Source organism: Cololabis saira, chromosome 15 (genome assembly GCF_033807715.1).
Source record: "Cololabis saira isolate AMF1-May2022 chromosome 15, fColSai1.1, whole genome shotgun sequence".
Lineage (NCBI taxonomy): Eukaryota > Metazoa > Chordata > Actinopteri > Beloniformes > Belonidae > Cololabis > Cololabis saira.
Window position 1 is genome coordinate 18,591,491 of NC_084601.1, and position 13,135 is coordinate 18,604,625.

The 13,135-nt window shown below is 41.5% G+C and overlaps 1 protein-coding gene across 3 annotated transcripts in view; it reads right to left on the minus strand.

Moving 5' to 3' along the window:
* nhsl3 (NHS like 3) overlaps nucleotides 1-13,135 on the minus strand; it is a 46,905-nt gene that overhangs the window by 29,505 nt on the left and 4,265 nt on the right. Inside the window, exon 1 of one of the 3 annotated variants that reach the window (XM_061741007.1) lies at nucleotides 2,930-3,399. The exons of the other annotated variants lie outside the window; for them this stretch is intronic. Within the exon in view, the coding sequence (XP_061596991.1) occupies nucleotides 2,930-3,071 (142 nt within the window). The 5' untranslated portion in view covers nucleotides 3,072-3,399. Of the gene's footprint in view, nucleotides 1-2,929; nucleotides 3,400-13,135 lie in introns of those variants that run through there. 3 annotated transcript variants of the gene reach the window in all.

Here is a 13,135-nt window from a genome sequence, read left to right on the forward strand (position 1 = left end):
GCTGAGTGTCTCCCTGCAGAGTTATGAGAAACATCTGCAGACCCATCAGCTGCTTCATCTTAAAAAATAAATTAATCAAAAGGGCTGAAGAGTTCAGTTTCAAAGATCCTGCCTTGCTCTGCATCATGGAAATTTGTAGTTGATTTAAAGTGTGTTCGCAGTGAGCCAACCTCATCCACTGTAGCCAGTGCCTTACAGCTCTAATCACCATATAAATGCTTCGTTCTGGCTTAGAAAGTTACACTGAATCACTTATTTTTGGCCTCATTTTGCTGTACAGTTTGAAAATTTAATTAAAAACATGACATGAGCTTGAACCTTGAGCAGAAATCCAGAAAGGTCAGGCAGCCTATTGTGTGTGTTGTCCGTAGACATTATTACCTAAAGAACTACACAAACTCTCTGTGACACAAAGAGTTTGTGAGGAGTTGGTTTGAAAGCTCTGAAATATGCCATATTTCCCAGAATGGGCTGTGTAACTCGGTCAACACATGAAGCTATTTCAGCTCAACTTGGCTCATGCTAACTGCTAAAAAGATGATTGCTAACTGTTATTAGGATATCCTGCAATATAGCTGACACTCATAAAGCCACACCCAGATTTTTACATAAAAATTCAAATCTACTTATCAAGACCATTAATGTTTTTTTTTCTACCAGGCTAGAAACATATTGATTTCTACGATAGCATTGGGCATTTTTAGACGGGGGTCATGAGATTGCCATTAGTGGAGGTTTTGTTGCACAGCAATGCCATCAGCTCAGAAAACCAGATATTGCCCCCCCCGGTGGCATACAGCCATTTCAACTCAATTCAATTCAATAAACTTTATTAACCCCCAAAGGGAAATTGATTTCTTTGATTTCTCGCTCTGTGAAGCCCCCAAAGACTCAGATATACACTACCAGTCAAACGTGTGGTCACACTTCCCCATGCGTTTGAATGGGAAAGTGTGTCCACACTTCTGACCGGCAGGGGAGTGTAAACAGCCTCCTTAGGTGTTGCGAAGGATGGAAGGCGAAGTTCCGGTTTGAACTATGCCGATATGAGATCACTGAGTTCATCAACACTTTCAACAAGCAGCCGCTGTACTCTGTGCTCGCAGCCTTCACGGTTGCTTCAATCCACAGTTTACTTGTATAGAAATAGTCAACAAGTTTGAGAAAAGGTTTCTGTCACTTAGTCTGATTTTATTCTGACTCTCAAGTTGCAAAAAGCAATGAAAACAGGAATCAAGGCCCATTTTGCCATGCTCTGAGAAGTTGCATGTTTGTGTGTTGGATGGGTGCTCATGCGTTAGAAAATCAGCTGGAATGCAGGAATGCTCTCCCAGGCCGGGTTTCTGAATAAACTTTCCGTGAATGAGGTGGCGAAAAACAGGAGACGAGGCAACAACAATAACACACACAATCACACTCACACAAACGTCGACCACCTTGAGAGAAAAATAAACCTGAGTTAACATCCTCACACAGCTGTTGTCTGTTTTATCCACAAAAACACAACGATGGTGCAACGAAGCTTTGATAGTAACACCAAGTAAACCAAGAACTTCCTCTGACACCTGATGTTGGGGAAAGGTTTAAATATGCTGAGGAATAAACTGAACAAGGACAGAGATAATTAGAACCAAACAAGATACAAGAATAAACATCCACGTCTTTCACTTGAAATTCAAACTGCGACCAAGGTCAAAGAATATCTGATCAATCTTGGTTGTTATGGTTGTTTGGGCGCCAGTCAACTCTGTCATATTTCACGTCTGCAATAATACAGTCCAATGTCTTTGCATGACTTCTTAAATGATATTTCACAACATTTATACAGAAATGATGAGAAAATGAAGCAAACAACGGCAGCTTTTGTTTTGTTTGTTTGTTTTTAATTCAGTTTGCAACTTTGACCTGAAGATCTGTAATTTGCAGTATTGTTTTTACCTCCAGGTTCTTCGACAGAAATCAAGCATGTAAATTGAATTACATTTGAGTTAAATCAAGTGTAGACTTTCAGTTGAACTGTCAACTGTGGCTTTGAGGAGTGTTCTTAACTCAAAACTGCTCCATCCAGAGATATACATGCAATATATATATATATATATATATATATATATATATATATATATATTTAAATGTGTGTATCAGTCTGCCAAGATTTAGTCACAGAAAAACAGAAAATCATGAAACAGAAAATAACTCCTAAGAAAGGGATTACGTAAGCAGAACCTGAGTAAAAAAAAAAACTATTTCAATCATCCAACAATCTGCCTCTGGCAGTGGAAGTTTGTGTCAGACCTGTTTGTCAGGTGTTTTTTTCCCGTGTTTTTTTTTTTTGTCGCTTCAGGAACAGTTAACAGAGACAACGATCAGTGTGAAACAGGCTCTATTTCCCACCGCAGGTACAACAATTCACAAAGTCAGAAAAATATTCCCATTCCTTGCAAAAAAGATCACACCCACACATGCTCAAAGACACAGTGGGACATTACTGAGGGTGCATGTGAAATTCAGACTAAGTATCAAGAGAATGAATGCTTTTCCAAGGAATTGGTCAGTAGCAAAAAGACATCACTGGAACAAAGGAGAACAACAATGATAACAGCAGTTTATCTACACACACACACACCCCTCTTCTGCAGACTCATGCAATAAGCAGGAAACCTTGAAGCTGACTAAGATAGAGTCAGCATGGGGATATTGTCACTCTGCACTTAAAAGGCTTACTGTGAGATCTAATCCACATCACCACACATGATGGCATACACAGCTCACCACTCAAGTCAGCTTCACTTTCATCTATTCACTGTCACGTTTGAAAAGTCCAGTTTCACAAACAACATCCTCCTGTCTGAGCAGATGTTCCTTCAAAGCGAAAGGCTGCAAATGAAAAACACTTGCAGAAAAGTATGCAGACATCCTGCCTTCCTCTTACCTGTTTTCAACTTGTCTGAATGTCCAAAAAGCCAGGAGCTGTTGGATTTTTCCTTTCTGAGGCTTGGGCTCCGGGATGGAGAGGAAGACACGTTTTTTTCCGCTTGCACCTTCTTCTTCCTCTTCTGGATGCTGTTCCCCATTTTGGGACAATCCTGTAGCCCCTAAAGTGGGTGTAACATCCCGTTACCTTATTGCCTTACATCTGAACTCCTGCTCTCCAATCCTTTGGTCTGCAGCATGAGTCAAAAGTCAGTAATGATCTCCTGAATCCCAGTGATCAAATCATCCCTGCTGATTCAGTCCTTCTGACAGTAACACACACCACACTGCTGAGTAGCTGAGCTCAAGACCCACTGACACCATTCCTGTGACACAACCAACCTCCAGCAAGAATGAAAAAACAACACACACACACACAGCTCACTCCGTCGTGTCATGTACGTCCAGCTGCTGAAGGAGCGGCAACATCCAACACAAGCTCAAGTGTGTGTGAATGCATGTATGCGATTGTGTGTGTAAGTGCCCCTCCTACTCTCTACCTCTGTGCTCGCCGCGCTCCTAAACTGAGCCTTCACACAGTCGAGCATTTCCACACAGGCACTCACACGGAGCTCCATCATGTGGATCAGCAAATAACTCACACAGCTTTCTCTATCGCCCAACACAACCTCCTCTAACGTTCTCCTTCAGTCCGTGGTGATTAGTTGCCTTTATTGTTAACCATTGTAACCACAGATGACAATTCCTGTCAACACCAGCTGCTGATGGCAGAAACACACATCCCTCAATCACAGAGTCTCACCCGCAGAAATCCACTGACAGGAAGATCGCAGGATTTCAGTGGTGCCTGTCTAAGAATGAGGAACAAAAGTAGGAGGCAAAAACTGAGCTTTAGGAAGACTAAAAATGGTAATAGCGCGCTGAATAATTCAGCCCATCATCACAGGAGTTACGCTTTTGTCTTCCGTCTTTAGAAATGTCTGAGAAAGCGCACACATGAAAACACACGGCGACTCGGATGAGAGCCAGAAACAGCAGACTCTGTGCCAGTCAACTAGTCCCATAGATCAAAGCTTGTTTTGAGACGGAGGGCGGGTGGAGGCAGCGATGCTGATTGGTGGGTTACAGAAAGAGAGATGATGGGGAGTTCTAAAGAATCAATACCCCTTGTTTCAAACAGAAACCCAGCACGTCAGTGCTTTATGACATTTTTCAGCAAAAATGAAGTCAGAAGGATAGCAGTCCCCTAATGCTCATTTGGTTGTGGCAGGGAGTGTCCCACACTCTGCCCTTTTAGTCACTAAATAACTGTGACAGTCATCCCAGAGCCTGTGGATCAATAGGAGTCTCCCAGATCGAGGCCAGAGGGAGAGATATGTAAGGAGAGAGATGATATGAAGACCATCCGCATGCCGCGCGCTGCTGAAATCACGTGAAACTAAGATTCCTTGTCCGGGCACAAATGGAAGAAGGGGGAGGGAGAGTGATAATGACGAGTGAGAAAATGAAACCAGACGCTCCTCACCCTGGACACCGTGTTCACATTTCCTCTCACTCCTCCATTCCCTGCTCCTCTGATGTGCAGGGAACTGCTGGGAGATAAAAAGCCTTCAATAAAAAACAGATTTACCGTTTGGCAGGGTGGAAGGGTGGAGGGCAGGCAAAGAATTTATAATCTGTTGTTTTTCTAAAGGAGGGATTAGATCTTACACTCTGAATCTTTGGAGCAGGTGGACTTTTTGGGAGTTTCCAATTATGAAACATGATTGCTTACAGAATGAGTACTGATATGCATCTGTGTGGAAAAAAGGAATGATATCACTCAATAGTCCTATCCCAGTGTAAAATGATCTGCAGTATGCACTCAGAAATACATGCTGCCTTCTAATGCAGTCCTGACAGAAACCCGCCCATTACATTTGTGCTTCGGGAGCTTTATCTCATCTCATCTCAGAAAGCTTCGACAGGAATATCCGTGTTTGTGTCTATGTTTGTATGGGGTGCTCGGCACCGTCTTCACCTATGAGGCACAAAACATCTCCCAAATATGAATCATGAGACGTTTCAGGATTTGACTTATGTGCAGGAAACTAAAAAGAAAGCAAATGTGCACATCTGTACATTATTACACACTGATGTGGACTGCTGACGTTGCTAGGGAGAGGGGTTGTTGGGGTAACCATCTGACAGAAACAAGGAAAGACAGTACACACTGACCAATAATAAACGACCTTGGTTTAAGTGTTTCCAATTTAATCCTCATATTCAATCAATCAGCCCAGTACCCCCACCTTGTGGTGAGACTGTGCTATCACCATGGAAACCTTAAAGAGAAAAGTCACATTTAAAAAATCTAGCTAATTATTCAATTTTTTTTACCATACTTAATAATAACATCATAGTTGTCAGATCAAATTAGTTGAGATCCCCAACTGAAACAACTAAAGTAAACAAAGCAAAATGGCCTGAAGTAACACCAGAGCATCTCGAGTACGCCAATTGCACAATTCTTATTTTTGTTTGCTAGGTGTTTTTGTGGGTTGCTAATAAAAGTGAAACGGCCTGCTTCTGTATTATTTGTCTTTTTAGTAACTATTCTCAATGGTAAAACTGGAAAAAATACCAGGCACGGGAAATGATAGAGCAATTGCTGTGAGTCGCATACTCTCAAGTTAACTTTGCAAATCTTGGATAGACTTCAAAAATGTACAATAAAACACAGAAAATCAGTGTGGTTGTTAAACAAACAGCACCAATTTGTGCATCTACGATCTGAAGGAAGTTGTCAGTCAATACAGAAGATGTCATTATACAATATCCATGTGCTTCCTGGGTGCATCTAAAGTGATGGGCAACTAATCACAGCAATATGTCCAACTACAAGAACAAGTTACATGGGTAAGCATATGTATGCTCCATTTCAAGGGGTGAAATGGGGTGACACTGTTTTGTTTAATCTGTATGGATTTTCTGTCAATGAAGATTAGAGGATCGAAAACTAAATATGTGGTGGGGGATAGTATTATTAGTCATTCAATCTATGCAAAAGACTTAGCAGATGCTTTTATAGACCTGTAGAGAAAGTGAACGTAGACAAGTGCAGTTAAATGTGAGTTAGATAAGTCAGGATCTTAGAGGTTTTGGGAGAGGAGTTCTCAGATGTGTTTTTCAAATGTTCCTTGAAAGTAGAGAGAGACCCCCTGTTTTGACAGCAATTGGTAGCTCGTTCACCAGTGAGGAACCACAAATGAGGACAGTCTACTGTAGATCGCATTGTAAGTAGGAGTAGCAGTAGGCAGTGTACCCTAGAACAATGTCATGGTCGAGTGCCATTTCGAGAAGGGTACGACCTGACTTTATGTTATGTTGAGATACAGATGCCACATGGTCAGAAAAAGAAAACTGACCATTGTGACAGAACAGAAGGATGAAGAGGACTTTGATGTTGTTGATGACTGTTAGCCTGGCTTCAGCAACAGTGCAGTCATGGATTGGTTTAGATGAAGCTGGTGTTCCTTCATCAACGCGGATATATCCGATAGGCAAGCTGGGATTCATGCAGACTGAGGAATCAGTAGGCGGAAATTACAGGTATATTTGGGTATCATCTGTGTAGTATTGAGAAGAAAAATCATGACAGGTAATAACCATGCCAAAGGATGAGGTATATATATAGCAAAGAGAAGGAGCCCCAGCACCAAGCCTTGGGGCACTCCCATAGAGAGCCGATGAGGTCTAATGCCTGATAAATGGATAAAGTTACTGTTGATAACCTGCTGTAGGTTAGTTTATAGATTTGTAAGTGACTCGTCCATTTTTATAACTTGTGTTGTAGTCCAATTAGCAATTAACACATTGTGATTAACAATTGTGTAGCCCATAAACTAATAAAGCCGCACCTATGTATTACTGATAATTGCTGATGATTTATAAGCATACCATTTTTTAGCCTGTTACCAGCTCAGGCTACAAAATATTTTTGGGCATATCAAACTCTTTTAGTTCTGCATGCACTTAATTGTTTTAAGTACCTCATTTGTGAAAGCAGAAGGAAAGATATGTCTGTTGAGGCTATGCTTTTACACTTTACTCCCCAGCACGCCACAATAAACAGGAGGCGGATTGACAGGGTTGACAAAAATAAGGGTTATGTGTCTATAGAAAGTATTTCAGTTGAACGTCTACAGGATAAAGTGCAGAAGCATAAACAAGCATCATAAGTTCCATCAGGAAAGAAAGTGCAGAGGCCCAGACATGCCTGTCATTCACAACTTCACAGATGTCACCAGTAAAGAGAACGAAGCTCATGTTGCATCACTCTGTCAGCTCTAGGTTCAGCAATATATGTCTGCAAAAAGAAGCTTATCCAACTACCTGAATATAGTGAATGATAAGATTTTTCCATCAATAATTTTTCTTACTTCTTTGATGACGATGACAGAATCCATCAGGCTCAGATTGTGAAAGACTTCAAGGAGTATGAGACATCATCGTCACACATTAATTGGCCACCCCAGAGTCTAGACCTCAACACCACTGAGACTCTGGAGAAGACCATCGCCTCATGATGTCAGCTGTCAGCCTCAGTTGATTATTTTTTGACTCATGAGTGTGTTTACATTCTGCTCTTCAGTCACAGTTGAACTCTCTTTGACTGCTGACTGCTTCACCTAAGCAGTTACGGCTACAGCACAGCCTCCTCACAGCTAGCAAGATTTGCTGACACAAACATGATCCTATTTCAGTCCTGTCACATTACCACTTATTAGCATTACAATAAAAGTCAGCAGTTATGAAGTCATTACTGAGTTACTGGTAGTTAAAAACTCTTATGATTGATGTTTTGAAATGATCCGACAGACCGCGTGAGCCATGTAGCAGCTCTTACTTCATCAGAAGACGTACACTGATTATTATCTTTTGTGTAATGAGAGAGAAACTACATGTAGTCAGAGATCTGTCACTGAGTTTATTCTAAAATATCTGCAACCTTTCACTCCAGTGGAGCTGATCAAAATAGATTCTGCAGCCAAGTGTTAATATTTGGTAATAATTTGCTAAAGGGCCTTTTACACCTTGACAATGTAGCCAGTTTATGCTGACTTGTGAAAAAATACGACATAAAAGCTATGGATAGGTTTTGCATTAGTTAGGTCGTAGCATGGCCAGGTCGTTGGAAAATCGGTAAAGGATTCATTGGTATAAGTAATCTGTACATTATCAGAACATTCTTCAAAAGTTACTAATATTATATGCATAGATCCAATTTATCATGAATATACTATGTATATGCCCAAAATTGAAAACAAAAAACATTGATTGTTCAGCGTATAACAGCGTTTTAGAGATATTTTGATATGTCAGCAAGGTCTGAGTTGTGACCCCGCAGTTTGAACATGGCTCCGTTTTAGTTGCAAATAAGTGATCGTTCATGTTGATGATGCTTCATTTCCACAGCACTACAGAAGAACCCTGCACGTGCCCTGTGGCATGCTTGTTTACAGCTCAGAGTCAGGGGAGACTGACTCAGTTTTGCAGAAAACACCTCGCAGTTGTTCAAGGAACTTTCTGCACTGATGGCAAAGTAGTGAGCCAGATGTAACCTCTTGTTTACATAAACAGACAAGTGCAAAACACAGTGAGCGATACAGTCAGTACAGAGCCGAGGTCAGTATATTGCAAACATAAGAAGACACAATTAACTCACACGGAAGGTGCAAGTGTGAACGAGTTTCAGACCAGGGGACAGAAAATGCATTATTTTAATATTTTAATCTAGTTATAATGTTTCACAACTATGGAAGCACATATATCATGCCTTAAGGTTTGCCCTTAAATGATAGAGTAGTGTCTACAAGAGTACTAACAGTACAATACCAATCTACAGTATAGCATTAATAAAATCCGAATGATACCCGTCTGTATTTATCATTTCTTAGGACATAACTCTTGAGTTGCTTTGGCATTGCATCGTCTATTCTTCTCCATGTGGAGAAAACAATGTCAGAAGGATTGATCACATGGCTGGATCGAGTAAAATGGGTTCAACAGGTGTTACGTAACGGGAACCACGTGGACAACACTCCTGAGGGCAAGCTAGTTGTATATCTCACACTAAACAGACTCCTACCATTGTTAGCCCTACGCTGATGTTTTCCAGGTGCTTTCCCACCACATCAACCTCCCTTCACGTCCAATGAAACAGCCCATAATCTTTTATTCCATAAACATAAGGAAAATAAAGCTGGATAATGATCAGAAGTAATTTAATAGCCTCTTCCTACGTAAATGTATAATTTTGTTTGGTTTTTACAAGGCCTGTATCAGGTACAACTAAATTAAAAACTGATACGCAATATATAATACTCTACTAGTTAGAGTAAATGTGTCTTAAGATAATATCGCAAACGGTGGGAAGAAAACGTTAGACCTAAATTGGGGTGAAATTTACCCTCCTCTGTGGCTCAAACCTTTACGTCACTCTTCCGCACATTAAACGTGATCTAAAGGACGATTAATGCTTCCAAACGCCACGGTCAGATCCTATTGTTGCTTCACGTTATTGCTCCTACAGCAACTTGCTCCTCTCAGTGCCGTTGCCGAGGAGACGTTTACCTTACCATTGTAGCTGTAGGTGTGTGGTGATGGATGAGGTTTGGAGGTATCTGCTTACCCAGGTAAAATTACCTCGCTCTTCAGAGTGTGTGTGTGTGTGTGTGTGTGTGTGCGTGTGAGTGGTGAATGATGTCCGTAGAGGACACGTCGAGGTTGCATTAAACTTTCACACTGCTCCCTCTCTGCCGAGCTCTTCCCTTTGCCCTCCACTCATTGGCACCGTCCTGCCAAACTATATTAAAGCAGCTCTGAGTTGTGGCCTGTAATAGAGCTAAAGCCATATAAAATGTTCTCTACGTATAATAAGATGTTTGCTCCTCAATTACTCTGCCAGGGCTGTAATCTACATTACAGTTTGTGAATCTACACACCCTGACTGTGCTTTGTGATGTGGCAGCCACACACATGCACAGACCCTTGCGTTGAAAGAACATCGAGCAGAGAAAGGGATCCATTAGCAGCACATGCACAACGTCCTCATTTGTGAGTTAAAAGCACCGTCATACGAGCGTGGACATGCACCGCTTTGCACATGCAGAAAACAATGATGACACACAAGCACACACACGTGGACACTCACACTCGGGGATTGCGCAAAATGACCTCACTGCTCAAGCAGCCAGCAGCCAACGATGGGCCGCGCTGGACAAAGCAGGTAGTTGCCGGGCCTCTGTAAGCCCTTGTGTGCATTCGTGTGTGGAGGTGATGTAATGAATGTTGGTGCTGGTTTGGCGCCGCCCTAAGCCGAGCGACATGCCACGGACAGTCAAACACAGAAATACCCTCTGAGATGGGGCAGCGCCCGGTCACACACCCTCACACACACACAGCACTGTAGATATCCACACGCAACTATAAACAAACACTGATTACACGGCAACAGGCGGTGAACGCCGACACACCAGCAGCGGGGATGAATAGAGGGTGTTAAGCAATCGCAGGCGCAAATCAAAAACAGTAATATGCTGTAATGAATACACAGAGACTCTAAAAACCTGTGAAAGGGAGACATGTTTGCGTGTGCGTGTGTGTGTGAGAGAGCAGAAAAGTTGCTCTAATTAAAAAAGCATTGAGAGAGTGTTCCCTAAGAGTCTCCTTTAGGCTGAATGGGGCTTTGTGATTCGTTGTAATCTCTCCCCTTCATCGCATAACTCTGGGCCCAATCTGGCAACCAGGCAGCTACACACACACACACACACACACGCACACACACACACACACACACTGGGCTGATGCATGACTCCAGAGAATTCAACACATCAAAGAGCTGCTGTTTTTAAATCACAGAAAAATCTCTGAAATTTAGACAACAGCCAGCGCTGGACAGCAGATCTGGCAGATCACAGAGAAATACATCTGAGCAGGTTATCTGTCATAAAGATGTCCAGAACTGGCCACAGGTTCGTTACAAAAGAACAGACCAAGAAAACAAGCGTGACGATCCCCGGAGAGAATACTTTGAACTAGGTATTTTTCTTTCCCCGATGCAGTTATGTTAAAAGTTAAGTGGAACAATATTCTTCTGGGCCGCAGGCCTCATTTTTGGCTGTTGAATTTACACAAAAATGAAGACCATCACCTGCAGGTGCTATCAGTGCTCTCGTTACTTTGTCAGGACTGCTTTACAAGCAACTTTCACTTTGAACAATAGGAATGCCCTTAAGAGGGAATGACTGAGTGATTTCCTGGACCAGAAGCATCTCCAGCTCCGCCTCCGCCCTATCCCTGAGGTGACACAGCAACACCAAACCATCATTTTATCGCCACCGTGCTTCAGAGTTGATACATAGTTCTTCTCCTGACAGGACGGCTGTTATCTGCAGCACAGACCACCAAGATATTTACTGTTATAAACGGTTGAATTTATAATATATATTTAAAAGGTAAAAGGTTGGGTATTCCTTCATGCTCTTTCGTAAACTGTAGTTTGGTCTTATGTTCTGTTTGGACAGCAAATGCTCTTTTTTTCCTGGCACGCGTCCCTGGCAGGACATTTTGTTCAATTTTTCCTGATTGTAGACACAACACTTTCAAACCAACAGCTCCAATAGGGGCCTTGTGGGGATTTATTTTCACACAAAACAGTTTGATCTGAATTTGTTGACCCACTGGTGAAATAAAAGTTGTTTGAAACCCTATAAACCTGTAGGTTTTCCCCTTGGGAAATGAGTCATTCAAACTAGTTTAGAAATCTGTTTATAGCTCTTTTGGATTGTGAAACAACAACACACACTTAAAAAAGAGAAGAAAGGCAACAGATGCTTGTGGTTTCATGAAGACAGGTCCCCTCGTCACTAAGAAGGAACTGAACATCTAGAAGTCCTGACTGTAAGGTTAAGCATCCGAATGTGACGCAGACTTATTTCCTTTTCTTTGTGACTTATCTTTTCTTCATGCTTTTTCTGTAACCGCTTCAACTTATTCAGAGTCACAGGGGCTTGTCCCGGCTGTCATCGGGTGAGAGGCGGGACACACCCAGGACAGGTCACCAGTCCACAGGGCCACACAAATTAGAGACACAAACACGTAAACTCAGTGTCCCACGGAAGACTCAAGATCACCAATTAACCTGACTTACTAGTGGGAGGAAGCAGGAGTACCTGGAGAAACCGGTCCCATGCAGGCATCTGAAGGGCAGAGGTGGACAGAGTACTCGACCCCAGTACTTGAGTAAGAGTACAAATACTACTGGTCAAAATTTACTCCGTTACAAGTAAAAGTAGCTCAGTCAAAATATTACTCGAGTAAGAGTAGAAAAGTACTTGCTTTTAAAGGTACTTAAGTATCCAAAGGTAAATGCTTTTAAATTTACTTTAAGTAAAAGTAAGAGTAAGAGTAAGAGTACATTTCTTATTTTCCACATCAGTAAATTACTATATTTTTTCTAAATTAATTTAAGGATCTTTTAACTATTGTTTCTGAGAATTAACTCTTTGAAACCAGCTGCACTGATGTGCTGCTTTTAGAACCAGAATGTTATATAAAACCTGCAGAAACACCAAAAACAAATCAAATGAATGGGATCATAAGAGGACAGCAGATGATGCAGAGTTTATTAACAATCATGAACTGAAACCAAATGAACCTGCACCATCCAACTAAGTCTGGATCCCCCTCAAAGACCACTGCTTTACAAAAAACTACATCTCTGCTTTCAATAACTCAATGTTGAAGTCACTTAACTTTACATGAAGGACATGTACCAGTACAATATAGCAATATAGAGCGTAACAAACTGTCTCCCAATGTCTGTCTCTGTGCCTGTCTCCCAATATCCGTCAAAAAATAGGATTTTAGGGAAGAAGAAAAAAGAGCAGACCTGAAAGTAACGAGTACTTTTCAGCCTTCCTAGAAATTTACTGGAGTAAAAGTAAAAATATTTGTCTTGGAAATGTATTCAAGTAAGAGTAATAAGTACAAATCCTCTGGATATGTACTTAAGTACAGTACTCCAGTAAATTTACTCCGTTACTGTCCACCACTGCTGAAGGGTTATGCAAACTCTCCACAGAAAAGCAAAGTTATCTATGCTGATGCTGTCCAACGTTTATTAAACAGACATAAGGAGAAATCATTTTCACTGTGTTCA